The 16100-nt window shown below is 42.7% G+C and overlaps 2 protein-coding genes across 2 annotated transcripts in view; one reads left to right on the top strand and one right to left on the bottom strand.

The window, feature by feature from the left end:
* Positions 1 to 809: 809 nt before the first annotated feature.
* Positions 810 to 2711, top strand: LOC100194659 (ubiquitin A-52 residue ribosomal protein fusion product 1like 2). The gene is made up of 5 exons (NM_001139743.1): positions 810 to 822; positions 1404 to 1515; positions 1879 to 1965; positions 2333 to 2435; positions 2560 to 2711. Exons 2-5 carry the CDS (start codon positions 1413 to 1415, stop codon positions 2651 to 2653), a joined length of 387 nt encoding a protein of 128 aa, NP_001133215.1. The 5' UTR covers positions 810 to 822; positions 1404 to 1412; the 3' UTR covers positions 2654 to 2711.
* A 58-nt stretch (positions 2712 to 2769) lies between these two features.
* LOC106568943 (homer protein homolog 3) overlaps positions 2770 to 16100 on the bottom strand; it is a 57860-nt gene continuing 44529 nt past the window's right edge. Inside the window, exons 7-11 of the mRNA XM_014139805.3 lie at positions 14367 to 14500; positions 13482 to 13638; positions 5830 to 5937; positions 5394 to 5474; positions 2770 to 4331 (exon numbers count right to left, since the gene is read on the bottom strand). Coding sequence (XP_013995280.1) covers positions 4146 to 4331; positions 5394 to 5474; positions 5830 to 5937; positions 13482 to 13638; positions 14367 to 14500 — 666 coding nt within the window. The 3' untranslated portion in view covers positions 2770 to 4145. The remainder of the gene's footprint in view (positions 4332 to 5393; positions 5475 to 5829; positions 5938 to 13481; positions 13639 to 14366; positions 14501 to 16100) is intronic.

Genomic DNA, 16100 nt, shown 5'->3' with positions numbered 1-16100 from the left:
TCTCCTACATTCATTTAACATTTCCACAAACTTCAAAGTGTTTCCTTTCAAATGGTATCAAGAATATGCATATCCTTGCTTTAGGTCCTGAGCTACAGGCAACTGTTTTTGGTGAACTCACTCGGGGTCTCAACTTACTGTCGAGAGTTAGAATAGTATAATAGAATACGCAAGGTGCAATTTGAAAATTTGGTTGCGCATCATGCATCAGCAGTAACTATTTTTTGGGGCCTCCACCCCCACCAAGGTAGCCAATCTCTGGTTTAGAAGGAGAATGTCTTCAAACTGGGTGCCTTTGACTAGCCTACCTAACGTGAGTATATTTGGATGAACTGGTAGTATGTACGACTGAAGAAGCACAATTTTACTTTTGACTGAAGAAGCGAAACTTGCGGCACTACCTGAGCTGCCTCGGCTTCCACGGCTCACGGCCAAGCGTCCACCTGCCCTGCCAGGTGACTGAGATGAGTGAGCTCTGGCTCTGTTGTTGGTGAGGTTCAATTTTATAGAAACCGCAAAGGGGAGACATTGCAACACCTATGACATCTGCTTGCTGCATTGCTTTCCAAAGACAACATATATAGAAAAAGACAAAGCCCGGGAGGCATTTGAACACTGATTAAGGCAATTATCTTCCAGCATGGCATGATTTGCAACACTGGTCTGCCATCCCGATTTGCAATCCTATCATGTCTGGTGGTCAACGCGCCAAGAATCCTCCAGACCAGTAGATGGCGGTAACGGTGCATGATGTGTTAGAAGGGAGAAAACGTTCAAGTTCCTGATGTTCTGTTCTCCTGAAGCCAGCAGTGGTATTTGACGGTGAGTTGTTTAACCAGCTAGCTAAAGCGTCTACATATCCCCTGTTATGAACATATGTTGAGGATCAGCAGTTAAGTGTCTAGATATCTGAAACTGACTGGCTGATAGCTCCAAGGTGTGTGAGAACAGGTGGTTGGCTAACATTAGTTGATTGCTAGCTTGCTAACACCCGTGGCCCAGTGTGCCATTTCCAAATTAGCTAAACCCAACAGCCACATTACGAATATTTAAATCATGATAATCATGTTATCTAGGAATAGTTATCAGATGGGTGACTGGTGAAATAAATTACTGTAACGTTATTCAGACAATTAACTAAACAGCCCGGACCAAGCTGACACTCATTGCCAGTTTTTGATTAGCTAGCTAACGTGAAATAGTAGATTTATGAAACCAGTAGCCTGCTGATTTTCCCAGACAGACACATGATAAAGCTAAGTAGACATTCTCATTAGAGCATGCATTTTTTTTCGTCCAGGACTAGGATTCATATTTTTCTAGGAAACTGGCCTAGCTATGTTTACGAAACAAGCAACTGCTGTCAATTAATAAATGCAACCCCCGCCTTGTTTCTACTACAGCCATCAAATATGCAGATCTTTGTGAAAACCTTGACGGGTAAAACCATCACCCTTGAGGTGGAACCCAGTGATACTATCGAGAATGTGAAGGCCAAGATTCAAGACAAAGAAGGTAAATCAATCTCAGCAAACGTTGCTTGGCCCAGATCTAGGATCAGTTTACCCCAGGGCTCTCAACCCTGTTCCTGGAGAGCTACTGTCCTGTAGGTTTTCACTCCAATCCTAATCTAGCGCACCCGTCTCAAATGATTAACTAGTTGATAAAACTGAATCAATTTAGTTACAACTGGGGTTGGAGGGAAAACCAACAGGAGAGAACCAGGGTTGGAGAACCCAGGCTTTCCCTCTCTAAATCCTTCTTCCTTAGTTGGACATAAAATCCACATTAGATCTTTGTAGACGGGCAACTACTTCACTTAGGTACATGTGGATGGTTTCTGCCGAACATACTTATGTTTGCTGCTTACCCTTTCAGGTATTCCTCCTGACCAACAGCGACTCATCTTCGCCGGCAAACAGTTGGAGGATGGCCGCACGTTGTCAGACTACAACATTCAGAAAGGTACTACTTGACAAATTCAATTATCAATAATACTGTTTGTTCAGACCATGACGGACAATTGCTCAGTCTTCAGTGTTTACCCTAATCATGGCATTGAGGCTTATATCATCTCTTCATAGTCCATGGGAACATATGGACCTTCTGTCTAATGGTATGCATGCTGTAATATTCACAAATCGCATATTAGCAGGTTTAATGCCTCCTATATTATTGAAATGTTTATATAAATACAATGTCAGTTCAAATGTCCAACTTTTAGAAACACTTTGATACTCCATGGAAAACAGTGGACAATCTTTTATTTCAAATACAATGAAATAAAGAATACTGTGTAATTCTGTTCACGTGTCACCACTTTGCTTTCCAGAGTCCACTCTTCATCTCGTCCTGCGTCTGAGAGGAGGTATCATCGAGCCTTCCCTGAGACAGCTTGCACAGAAATACAACTGTGACAAAATGATCTGCCGCAAGTATGTCTGCTTCCATTAACTGAAGACAAAATAAAATGTACACCAAGTTACAGCCATCTACTGATCCGTGTCTGTGTGGAGATTGGGGTCTTATCATTTGATGTTGGTGCTCTCTGCATTTCAGATGCTATGCACGTCTTCACCCCCGTGCAGTCAACTGCCGCAAAAAAAAGTGTGGGCACACCAGCAACCTGCGCCCCAAGAAGAAGCTGAAGTAAACTAGCGTTCTCTTTGATCTTTTGTCAATGTTTTCAATAAAAAAATTGAAATGGAAAAGACTGTCATTCATGCTGCATAAACTTTGACTTACTATACAGAACAGGGCAAATTTTCTGATTATTCCATGTCCTTTATTTTTTATTTTTTTTACAATTTCCTTGAACAAGGCTCATTAAAAATGCAACATTTTTCTCCACTTGTGCCTTGATTTAAATATCATATGTGCAATTAAACTTGCAATTAAATCAGGCATTCTTTAACAGTAAATGCAAGTACATCCACTCACATAAGGCATATAGTATTGTCTCTAAGCTAAACATTAAGCCCCATCTACTGCTATTACTGGTAGATGCTGGAGGGAAATAACCACAGATCAGATGAATTCATTCAAGTGTCAATGATACAATTAAATCTCACTACTGGACAATCTGGCTAGAGACAACTGCTCAAATCTTAATTTATACATTGATTTATTGCATGTAATTCTTATTGCCTAAATCATCTACCTAACCTAAGCTTTAATTTAACATTCTATGAACACAGGAGAAGCTGAGTCAAGCTTTCGAAAGCTCTTACTTTGAGAACTCAACTCTCTTTGGTTCTTAGATAGTTGGAACATTCACAGGAATTCAAGATACCCTCATGCTTCATACCTCTTGTTATCACACTACTACCAGCATGCCATGGTACCAATAAAGTTCTAGATCTACATCTCAAACCCGGAGACAGCTGACGTGTCAAACAGTACAGTGACTCATTGTTTACAGATCGCTCACTTCTTTGACGCATGCGTTTTATTGGATACATGAATCGTCAACTCCACTGCGGCAGCATATCTTTCGGCCTCTGACACTTTGCTCAGATGTATAAAGAAAGTGAATATTTTGTCAATTAGGCAAATTTATTTTCCTCTTCAATATCAATTATCTTGAGTTGTATTCTAATTGGATGAGGTGATAGCTGTCAACCACATTTAAAAAAAATCCATTTTCTGCATTGTGTACTGCTTCTTTCCAAATACATAGTTTGGTTGCATTGAAAGATCTCTCCAGACCATTTTTATATAATCTCAATTAACAGATAATCCATGTTGCTCATTATAACATTACATTCCCAATTTTGTATAAAATCAGTTGATTTCAAAAGTATGAAAACTATATCTACAAGCACCTAATGATCTCATTCTTGACAATATTCCTAATCTCAAATGAACAGTCTAGCATTTAGATCATTGCCTAGAATGTTAAGACAGCAACATGAATTACAGCACAACATCGGACATAGCAGATACACTGCCTAGGTAACACCACAACCTACGCTTAACAAGCTGTACAGTGATGCTGCTGCTGCTGCAAGGACCCAGAGCAGCCATCTTCCCACAGCAGAAGTGGTGTTGTGCTTTATAGCAAGAGAGGACCAGCTCGTTCTCTTTTCCAAATTCCTCTCTTTGCATTGGCCATCCCTAAGAGACCCATCCTCTTCTCTTTCACACTATTTGTCAATGAGCTTGACCAGGCTCTGCCGAAGGTCATTCAGGTCAAAGATCTTGACGTCCAGGATCTCGATGGCCCTCTGCACTTCACTCTCCGTGCGGTCCCGCTCCTCCAGGGAGGCGGACAGGTTCTGCTCCACGTTCTGCACCCGCCGCTCCAGCTCCAGGTTACGCATCTCCATCTCCTGAGAAACCACAGAGCATCCTACTTGCTTGTTGTTCAAATCAAATTGTATTGGTCACATATTTAGCAGATGTTATTGCGGGTGTAGCAAAATGTTTGTGTTCCTAGCTCCAACTGTGCAGTAGTATCTAACAATTCACAACAATAAACAAATCTAAAAGTAAAAGAATAGAATTAAGAAATATATACACTACCGTTCAAAAGTTTGGGGTCACTAAGAAATGTCCTTGTTTTTGAAAGAAAAGCACATTTCTTGTCCATTAAAATAACATTTATCAGAAATACAGTGTAGACATTGTTAATGTTGTAACTGACTTTTGAAGAAAGTTCTTTGTTTTGAACCTGTAATCGAACCCCCAAATGCTGATGCTCCAGATACTCAACTAGTCTAAAGGGCAGTTTTATTGCTTCTTTAATTAGCACAACAGTTTTCAGCTGTGCTAACATAATTGCAAAAGGGTTTTGTAATGATCAATTAGCCTTTTAAAATGATAAACTTGGATTAGCTAACACAACGTACCATTGGAACACAGGAGTGATGGTTGCTGATAATGGGCCTCTGTACGCCTATGTAGATATTCCATAAAAAAAATCAGCCGTTTCCAGCTACAATAGTCATTTACAACATTAACAATGTCTACAATGTATTTCTGATCAATGTCATGTTATTTTAATGGACAAAAAATTTGCTTTTCTTTCAAAAACAAGGACATTTCTAAATGACCCCAAACTTTTAAATGGTAGTGTAAATATTAGGATGAGCAATGTCAGAGTGGCACTGACTAAAATACAGTAGAATAGAATACAGTATATACATGAAATGAGTAAAGCAGTATGTACACATTATTAAAGTGACTAGTGTTCCATTATTAAACCAGTGATTCCATGTCTATGTACATAGGGCAGCAGCCTCTAAAGTGCAGGGTTGAGTAACCGGGTGGTAGCCGGCTAGTAATGGCTATTTAACAGTCTGATGGCCTTGAGATAGAAACTGTTTTTCAGTCTCTTGTTCTTGATCATGCAAGGTTTTACCAAATGCGCCTTCTTCAGTGTGCAGGTCTACCTGTAATCTATGTATGGCCTCTTCTCTTTCTTGCTCCATCTCATGGTATTCTTCTTTCTTGTTCTGCAGAATGTGGATTTCCTGGAAAACAAACATGATCATTCACAAGTTAGCCCAAGGTCCTTTGCCATCAGCAACACAAAACAAAGGAAGGTACAGGTTCACATTGGCCTTTCTTCCATTTAAAGACCACAACTGATTTGATCTCAATTGCCATCTTTGTGATAAGACTATGTTCTCCATCTATAAAATGGTATAAAATCTCATTTAAAACATTTAAACCCAGCTAATTTCGGCCTTGGTCTGATCTAGAAACGGCTCCCCCTACCCTCATCCATAAGCATGAGAAGCACAGCCTTACACTTGTTGCCGGAGGGCATATAAATGTACCTACAATACCTCCCTTTTACCCTGTGTGTATCTTGCCCCCCCTGACCTCATCTTTAGCCTTGAGCAGGGCCTCCAGTTCCTCCAGAGAACGAGTCAACTCGTCTTTGAGCATGTCACTAGGGCCGTGTCCGCCATGTGCCTCCAGATCAGCCACCTGCCAAAAGACGAGAGGTTTCAGTCACGACCAGGGGAAATGATCATAGACTTGAGACTGCAGCTCCTGTCAGATCTCTACAGGGAGCGGGAATGTTATTGTGACATGTGTGACAGGACCCCTGGGTCCAACTTTCTTGTTGGCACTTTATAGATTGCACTCATGAATGGTACTATACTTGAGTCCAGAAAAGAATTATCCCTTGTCTTTACGGCTTGCCCCTGCCATTTAACCTCTGTATTCCCACTGGTGGTCATTCAAATCCTTCAGAATCTTTTCTCTTTATTAGGGTCGTTCCACCTCAAAAAGCACAAGAAAGAGGATTTCGACACCCGCCATCTCAGATTGTTCTGTAATGGTTTCTGTTGGTGGATACAGATAAGATTAGCATTACTGCAACATTATTTGGTTGAAATGTAAGCTAATTGAATTGCACGCAAATTGGACATTTTAATGTATAGGATTCATTTAACATTCAATAAATATAGTATCTAACAATGAGCCCCCCCCCCCCCCCCCCCCCCGTTTAGAGGAATTAGTCATTGAAGTTGTTCGGTTTGTCCCATCCTACATCCTGATATTTACAGGTTATTGAGAGCAACCCGTGTTTTACCACACTGCAGGTAAAGGAAAATACAAAAACCCTTTCCCCCATCTGTGGATAAAATGTCCTTGGTTATACAGGAAAAGTAAGGAACCCTGCCATCTTTCAACCTGGATAATTCCCGCAGGATACACCCCTCCAACCCCCTTATCCCTCTTCAACCCAATTAAGTAACAGCAGTGCCCCCTAAAAATACTGTTCATAGACATGCAAAACAGCAGCATCTATTGCTAACCAAACAATAAGTCATACACACTAAACATGTACAACAGTACAAAGCCCCAAATGCAAAAACTGGCAAGTAACAAAGCTATAGTATAGAGTAGGTAACAAAGTAAAAATATCGCATTGGATGATAAAGTCAAAGGCATAACGCCTCCTGCGAGGATCAGATATTGTGGTCTCAATAATACACACAGCATACAACATCCCCATGATCCCCCTTTACCATGGTCAAGGCTGCTGCCTTCATTGCGCAAGCCAAGGACCGAGACACCACCATTATCAGGTAACTGGGAATTGAAACCTCACTGCAGTGTTAACTCAGCCTGTAAAATAGGAGCTAAACTAAAATGGAGACCTCTAAAAGGTCTCTGCCACTTGGAGAGCCTTGAGAGAGGCTGGATTATTTTTAACTGTGTATGGCGGGGGCGGGGGGGGGGGAGGGGGCAGATAGCTGCCAGCTCCCTCTGGTGATTTTTCATTTTTCTCCTAACTAGGGCATTGAAAGTAGGATATCGCTGTCCTACAAACCCCTCTCTCTTTCACCCCCAGGAGACGTGAACCATTTTTCAGCCACCTGGTCGCCCAATTCAGATCAAGAAAGCGAGAGATCTTGGACCACTAGACATGGCTGGCTTGCCTTTTTAGAGGACGATTAATGTAAAGACGGGGAGGATCGTAATCGTCTGGGACTATTGATGTATATCCACAGTACAGTAAAACACTGCATGAAGTGGTAAAATAATTGTGGAGATCAATGTTCTCTGGCTAGACATGATAAGCTTGCACCACTAAAACCATTGAAGTGGTCGAATCCAAAGGTTGATGAATCCAAAGAATTTCATCAACAGGCTTGGAGCCAGCAAATTCCCAAGTGACTCAGTACTTAGCAGCCAGCGACCCTGAAAAGACCTTATATTGATGACATAGAACTGGAAAAAATTGACAAAGCTTTTACATTTAATGCACCCAGCTAGCAATGATGCATTGGAGAATGTCTCATCATCCACTTGTCTAGTCGTCACAGAATATCCATTAAGAACAGTATTATATGATGTCTCAAATATATCTCAGGGGTGAGAGGTAAAATGGGAATCCATGTGTACTCCAAGCCACAGATGGATGAGATTCTCTGCAATCAGACTAATAATGCCTTAGAGCAGGGGTTTACAAACTGGGAGGGGGGGTCCACGGAAAAATTTAAAAATAAAAAAATTCAGTCCTATTATTTTTCGCTAAATTAAATATTGGTTTTATTATAGCTTACCTGTAGAACATGAGTTGTGTGATATTATCTATATTTCTGTTTCTCCTAATCCTCCGCCACTGACAATCATATTTTTTCTATGCAGTGATTTCATTTAGGATCAGGTTTTGCCTGCTGTTCAGTTGATGGATGCTGTGCTGGTCTGTTGTTGTTGTTGTAAAACCATGTGGGGTTCTTATGAGGACAACAACATTAAATGTTGGCTTCAACTTTTCATACGTAGCGTTACAGTACAATAGGAATCTCATTTTTGGTCACTTGCTTGTTTTAAAAACACGATACAATGACCCAACATCTCCAATGGCGAAGGTGAGATTACTGCTACCGCCACATAGACTTTATTAACGGGGCGGCAGGTAGCCTAGTGGTTAGAGCGTTGGACTAGTAACCGAAAGGTTACAAGATCGAATCCCCAAGCTGACAAGGTAAAAATCTGGCGTTCTGCCCCTGAACAAGGCAGTTAACCCACTGTTCCTAGGCCGGCATTGAAAATAAGAACTTGTTCTTAACTGACTTTCCTGGTTAAATAAAGGTAAAATAAAATAAATAAAAAAATTGACTTTATTAATGAGCTTGCTTCAGCAACATCAACCAGTATTCAAATCACCATTCATACATCCAATCTATGTCCACATTATTCGGACATATTTTAGAACGTAAATAAATCATTTGAATGCATAATGTCATTAGAAAGGTATATAAAATATATAAAATGCATTCTTATTCAAATGGTAACGCATACTTTTTGGGAGGATTTTTGTTGTTGTTGTATTATGCCTATAACAATATATATAATTGAGGTCTTTGAATATTACAATGAAGTGCTTGAAAAAGTCCTTGAACTTGACATACCAATGTCTGTATGAAGCCTGTATTATTTACTCATTATAGGAATATTATAGCCTATAGGTCTACACATGGAAATATGTGAAAATATATATATTACAACAACAAAAAACCTTAGTAGGGAGATTTACTATTTGGGGGTCCTTGATAAGAAAAAGTTTGAGTTGGTTAATTGAATCGGGCAGGACTGAGTTTGGGAAACCCTGCCTTAGAGCTCGTGTCAAACTTCAATGCGGTCTGTGGGTGGTTCAACCTCAGTCTACATTTGAAATGACTAAAACCAAATTGGAACTATGTTGGATCTAGATTTATACAATCTCTTCACTCTTTCCATGTTGCTATCAATCACAGAAATGAAAGCTGGATAGTCAGGGAGCATAGAAAATTCCCCAAACTATGGATAGAGGAAAGTTTACTAATTTGGACGGCAAGGAAATAAACTCAGCAAAAAAAGAAACGTCCCTTTTTCAAGACCCTGTCTTTCAAAGGTAATTCGGAAAAATCCAAATAACTTCACAGATCTTCATTGTAAAGGGTTTAAACACTGTTTCCCATGCTTGTTCAATGAACCATAAACAATTAATGAACATGCACCTGTGGAACGGTCGTTAAGACACTAACAGCTTAAAGACGCTAAGCAATTAAGGTCACACTTAAACTTAGGACACTAAAGAGGCCTTTCTACTGACAGGGTCCCTGCTCATCTGCGTGAACGTGCCTTAGGCATGCTGCAAGGAGGTATGAGCACTGCAGATGTGGCCAGGGCAATAAATTGCAATGTCTGTACTGTGAGACGCCTAAGACAGCACTACAGGACGGACAGCTGATCGTCCTCGCAGTGGCAGACCACGTGTAACAACACTTGCACAGGATTGGTACATCCGAACATCACACCTGCCGGACAGGTACAGGTTGGCAACAACTGCCCGAGTTACACCAGGAACGCACAATCCCTCCTTCAGTGCTCAGACTGTCCGCAATAGGCTGAGAGAGGCTGGACTGAGGGCTTGTAGGCCTGTTGTAAGGCAGGTCCTCACCAGACATCACCGGCAACAACATCGCCTATGGGCACAAACCCACCGTCGCTGGACCAGACAGGACTGGCAAAAAGTGCTCTTCACTGACGAGTCGCGGTTTTGTCTCACCGGGGGTGATGGTCGGATTCTCATTTATCGTCGAAGGAATGAGAGTTACACCGAGGCCTGTACTCTGGAGAGGGATCGATTTGGAGGTGGAGGGTCTGTCATGGTCTGGGGCTGTGTGTCACAGCATCATCGGTCTGAGCTTGTTGTCATTGCAGGCAATCTCAACGCTGTGCGTTACAGGGAAGACATCCTCCTCCCTCATGTGGTACCCTTCCTGCAGGCTCATCCTGACATGACCCTCCAGTATGACAATGCCACCAGCCATACTGCTCGTTCTGTGCGTGATTTACATTTACATCATTTAGCAGACGCTCTTATCCAGAGCGACTTAGAAATTGGGGCATTCACCTTATGATATCCAGTGGAACAACCACTTTACAATAGTACATCTATATATATTTTTTTTTTTTTGGGGGGGGTTATCCTATCCCAGGTATTCCTTAAAGAGGTGGGGTTTCAGGTGTCTCCGGAAGGTGGTGATTGACGCCGCTGTCCTGGCGTCGTGAGGGAGCTTGTTCCACCATTGGGGTGCCAGAGCAGCGAACAGTTGTGACTGGGCTGAGCGGGAACTGTGCTTCCGCAGAGGTAGGGAGGCGAGCAGGCCAGAGGTGGATGAACGCAGTGCCCTTCTTTGGGTGAAGGGACTGATCAGAGCCTGAAGGTACGGAGGTGCCGTTCCCCTCACAGCTCCGTAGGCAAGCGCCATGGTCTTGTAGCAGATGCGAGCTTCAACTGGAAGCCAGTGGAGTGTGCGGAGGAGCGGGGTGACATGCGAGAACTTGGGAAGGTTGAACACCAGACGGCTGCGGCGTTCTGGATGAGTTGTAGGGGTTTAATGGCACAGGCAGGGAGCCCAGCCAACAGCGAGTTGCAGTAATCCAGACGGGAGATGACAAGTGCCTGGATTAGGACCTGCGCCGCTTCCTGTGTAAGGCAGGGTCGTACTCTGCGAATGTTGTAGAGCATGAAGCTACAGGATCGGGTCACCGCCTTGATGTTAGCTGAGAACGACAGGGTGTTGTCCAGGGTCACGCCAAGGCTCTTAGCACTCTGGGAGGAGGACACGATGGAGTTGTCAACCGTGATGGCGAGATCATGGAACTTGCAGTCCTTCCCCGGGAGGAAGAGCAGCTCCGTCTTGCCGAGGTTCAGCTTGAGGTGGTGATCCGTCATCCACACTGATATGTCTGCAAGACAGGAATGTCAGTGTTCTGCCATGGCCAGCGAAGAGCCCGGATCTCAATCCCATTGAGCACGTCTGGGACCTGTTGGATTGGAGGGTGAGGACTAGAGCCATTCCCCCCAGAAATGTCCGGGAACTTACAGGTGCCTTGGTGGAAGAGTAGGGTAACATCTCACAGCAAGAACTAGCAAATCTGGTGCAGTCCATGAGGAGGAGATGCACTGCAGTACTTAATGCAGCTGGTGGCCACACCAGATACTGACTGTTACTTTTGATTTTGACCCCCCCCCCCCCTTTGTTCAGGGACACATTATTCAATTTCTGTTAGTCACATGTCTGTGGAACTTGTTCAGTTTATGTCTCAGTTGTTGAATCTTGTTATGTTCATACAAATATTTACACATGTTAAGTTTGCTAAAAATAAACGCAGTTGACAGTGAGGACGTTTCTTTTTTTGCTGAGTTAATAACACAAATTTCAGTGCAGTCCTCCGGACCTCAGTGAAGACCAAATGTGGCCCGCAGGCAAAATTAGTTTGACACCCCTGCCTTAGAAACATAAGTGGGATAGTGAGAACATGCAAAGAGCATGTTTAACATACTGCAAGGGGTGCCCCGTAATCCAAACCAACCAACACACCTTGATTAAAGCTTCAGGGAAAAGGTCTGCAGCCTCTTAAGGCCAGTGTTGTCAAAAGATGATAAAGTGAGCTACCAACAGACGTGTCCTTTCCCTTTTCTCCAAAGACTTTCATAAAACGAAAACCCATTGTCTGAAAAACGATGACCCAATCAAAACTTACATGACCTCCCCGGCAGAGAAAGGGCATGTCGGAGACTTTCAAACGCTGTCATTATCAGCGGCGGTGACTCATCACCTGTTCATGTTTGAGTAAGGCTTTGCTGCTACACTGGCCCACCGCCTTCTGTCTTGACTCTGTATGCAGCATTTTACAGCACCGGCGTTGATAATTAGATGTGACCTTAACTATCAAAATGTGACCTCAAGGTCACAGCATGGAGATAATTATGGTGTGAGCGAACGTGAGGTGAGGTATTAAGCACATGAAAATAACTTAAAATCTTCATCATGGTCATGTATTTAATTGTACTTCACATTCTACAACCGGAAATGTAACATATCTTTACATTCGACAAATGTATTTTTCACAATTCTGTTTTCTTGAACGGTTGCATGTACTTGCATAATTACATTGAACTTTAACATTTACCCATGATTCCACTGAGATTAGGTCCACTCAGTATTTGTGGGAACGGATATGGGTAAATCCATTTGAATTTAATCTCTTTTTGACAACCTCACTTTCGATTTGAACGAAAACTTCCATACATATTTGCACATTGTTTCTTTTCATATTTGCATATGTTGTAGTTTAGACCCTATTTTACTTATTTTATCTGAGGTTTTTGTGTTTTGCCTGCCATCAGACACAACATGATCTTGAATACAGGGTGGGTGTCATGTTTGGCTGACAAATGTTCAAATGGTACCACGAAGATGGTTGGAGGTCCAGACATCAGAATGTTCAATGTTGACTTGAATGGGAATATCTGGGAATATAGATAGATTACACATGACCATTTAAATTTACATTCGATGGTGGGTGGCCATTGTGGTAGTAATTAGAAGTTACAATTTCAATCAATCAAATGTACATTTAAATGGTGTACCAGATACATTGCAGTGGTCTGAAGGGATAGGTCCATTCTATGCATCCTATTTCTATGATTGAAATGCACCCATCATGTATTCAAGAGCATGTTGTGTCTCAACCGATGGCGGGCACAACACAAAAAACACAAATTATGTAAAATAGGGTCTAATCTATAACATATTTTAATATGAAGTTTATGCGTTTTTAGATAATTGATGTTAAAAGGTTAAAAAAAAATACATAATATAGATATATTTTTTTTAATTAAGAAACTATAAATTGTTTGACCAACATGTTTAGAAGCTTTTAAATTATATCAAACTCAACCGTTTATCTTTTCCAGTGATGAACACATGATATGGTCGGTTATGCAAAATGGGTCAACTTTGAGCACCTTGATCTCCTTAATGTTTTGGCATTCAGGTCCAAAAAGTAACTTTCTGACCACTTCTTCCATGGGCAAACGTGTATGGAACGTTTTGTTTGAATCAAAAGGGATGCTGTCAAAAAGTGATTGTATTTACCCATCTGACATGGCGTCCATAGTTCTAGATCAAAGAAAGTAAAGCAATCTGGTGGATCTTTCACGTGACAACACTCACCTGGTCTCGTAGCCTCTCGGTCTCCTCCTGGTAGGCAACTAGCTGCTTCTTCCACTGCTCCACGTTATTGTTTGCTTCATGTAGCGCCGCCACCAGCTTAGAGTTACTGTCCTGCAGGGTGAAGAGCTCTGCCTCCAGGTTCATCTCGCAGATAGACCTGGAAGACATCGTCCGAGACCTCAGACAAACATCCTCTGCCCTCTCAGGAGTGGAACAGATTTGAGGGGACATTCACTACATGGTGGAGAAGGGCTTAATGATAACGCTCGGTAACTAAGAGTGTCCGTACTTTACCTACTCTTGGGTAAAATTAGTGAAATTGGTCCATTAAATATGTTCCTGCTCCATGATCCTGTGCCCTTAGATGCCATGTAATTTTACCATTAGAAAGCTAGAGATGATCCAATCGTTAGAACTCACCATAGCAACCATAAAAGTTGCCTTGTGTAGTGATAATGTACAACAGTGTAATGGGCAACAGGGACAAAAGCAGAGTGAGTAGAAAGGGCGACTGAATAGCAGGGTAATATGCAACCTTCTCTCTCTCTCTCTCTCTCTTTGTGTGAGTCAGCACATTAGCTTTGCCACACTCCCCATTGCTCTTGTCTGGACCATGTGTCCCATAAGCAGCTCTATTCAATGGGGAAAGCGTAATCAAAACAGGCCATCAGAACTAAAGCAATAACTGGAAAATCCTCTTTACCAAAGCTCTGTTTTTGTGTGTGAACCTTTGAGATCCAGACCAATTATCTTACCTTCTAAAATGGAACAGTCGGGTTTGAGACCAAGAACATTTCCACAAAACATTCGGTGTACTTTCAGACAATGAAACAAACCCTGGCTTGAGTGAAACGTTGAGGACAAGAGTGTGTAAAAGTGGGTTACCCTTCAGAAAGCATCTTTTTAATGCGCTCCTTCTCAGAAGACAGTGTGATGTCTGCGCTTTGGCTTCGGAACATCTTGTCCTCGGGACCGTTCACACACATCACCGGCGGCGACTGGAGCTCATCACTGAGGTCCTAACACACAACACAACATAAACAATACACTTTAAAGCAATACCAAAGTCCTGAGGGGTACAGTGTCTGCTGGTTCTCTTTCAGTCGGTCAACTCAGTACAACACATCTATGGGGAGTTTGCACGTGCTAGCACCCTTTACTGAAAAACATTGGAATCACGCCTGACAAGGCCAATAAACACCGTGCCTCACCGGTAGCTCCGCGTTCCACAGGTGATAAACCCAAGGCATGGATTCATTCCTTCAATTCTTCCTCTCTTCACCACGAGATGAGCAGAACAATTTCACGCACTCTTTAAAATAAACATGGGAACGCAAAATCTATCAGACTTTGCTCCAACTTAACTATTCCACTTAAGGAGGGCATGATCATCCTTCTGGATGTTGTGTGTTAAAGCTTTGGAACTGGGTTTGTGAGTTTCGTACTGATTCTGTTAGTTATTCTTCTGCCTGTTTAGCCTGGCTAACTACGATGGCTAACGCAACCAAAGCGACGAAGGCTATACTGACGTTTTGTTGTCTGGTATGTCTCGGCGCGGTGCATGCTCCGACTGCCCCCACTCGGGTCAGCTTGTGTGCGAGAAGAAAGGACGGTGTCAGTAACAGTGGCTTGCCCATGGCTGACACTGTTCCCCTAGTCCGTGGTGCATGCAGGTTCCCTTGGCAAACATGTGGAATTCTTGCTGTGTGCTCTGTTACCCGCTAAGGGAGGCAACTTGAAGGAACGGGACGGTGGACACTCCCTGCCGCCTGTGTCTGCCATCAGACACTGTTTACCTCTCGATCTAGACTTGGTTATTCTAAATGGACCGCGCTGCAATCAGAGAGATTCCCGACACCGAAGGAAGATATCACACATTTTTCTTTGGTTAGCTCTGTGCTGGCAGTGGGCTTGGCAAGTGCTAGCCCACGGGGATAATGCAAGGTAGCTGGCTACTGGCTTAGCAAGACTGAGAAGTAGTCGCATGGCTGAGGTAGGCTTGCATACGGTACAGTGACAACAGTTTGGCCATTGCTGGAGCTCCTGTACCCATAAAAGGGTGGGCTTCAGGTGGGGCTATACAGTATCACGGCACTCTCTGTCCACAAGTGGGCACCCCTCCCCCATGGGTGGCTTATTACTGGGATTCATTGCTAATTCCTCCCTGTAGCTCACCGGTTCTTAGTGACAGTGAGGTGCTTAGTGATACAGGTTATGGACTCGGTAGGCGATTGGCAGTCATGCTATTATCCAACATTACTGAGCTGTCGGTCTCCTGCTCAACACGTTTAGTTCCTGGGAATTAGATTCAAATTGGAATCGCCCTGTCTGTAATCACATATGGGGTCTGTTTTTCAGCGCTCTATCTCTTTTCAAGCTGGGATATAAGGTGCTGTGTCACCGGTAACTATGACTGGTGGGCCTGATAACCTCCACGATCATTTTTTCTTCTGGGTCTATTTTTAATGTGTGCAGCCCCCACGCACCTAATCAAATCAAAGTTTATTTGTCACGTGCGCCGAATACAACAGGTGTAGACCTTACAGTGAAATACTTACAGGCTCTAACCAATAGTGCGAAACAAAGGTATGTGTGTGTGTGTGTGTGTAGGTAAGTAAA

Source organism: Salmo salar, chromosome 14 (genome assembly GCF_965601325.2).
Source record: "Salmo salar chromosome 14, fSalSal1, whole genome shotgun sequence".
NCBI classification, from domain to species: domain Eukaryota; kingdom Metazoa; phylum Chordata; class Actinopteri; order Salmoniformes; family Salmonidae; genus Salmo; species Salmo salar.
This window is presented reverse-complemented; position numbering and strand designations above follow the sequence as displayed.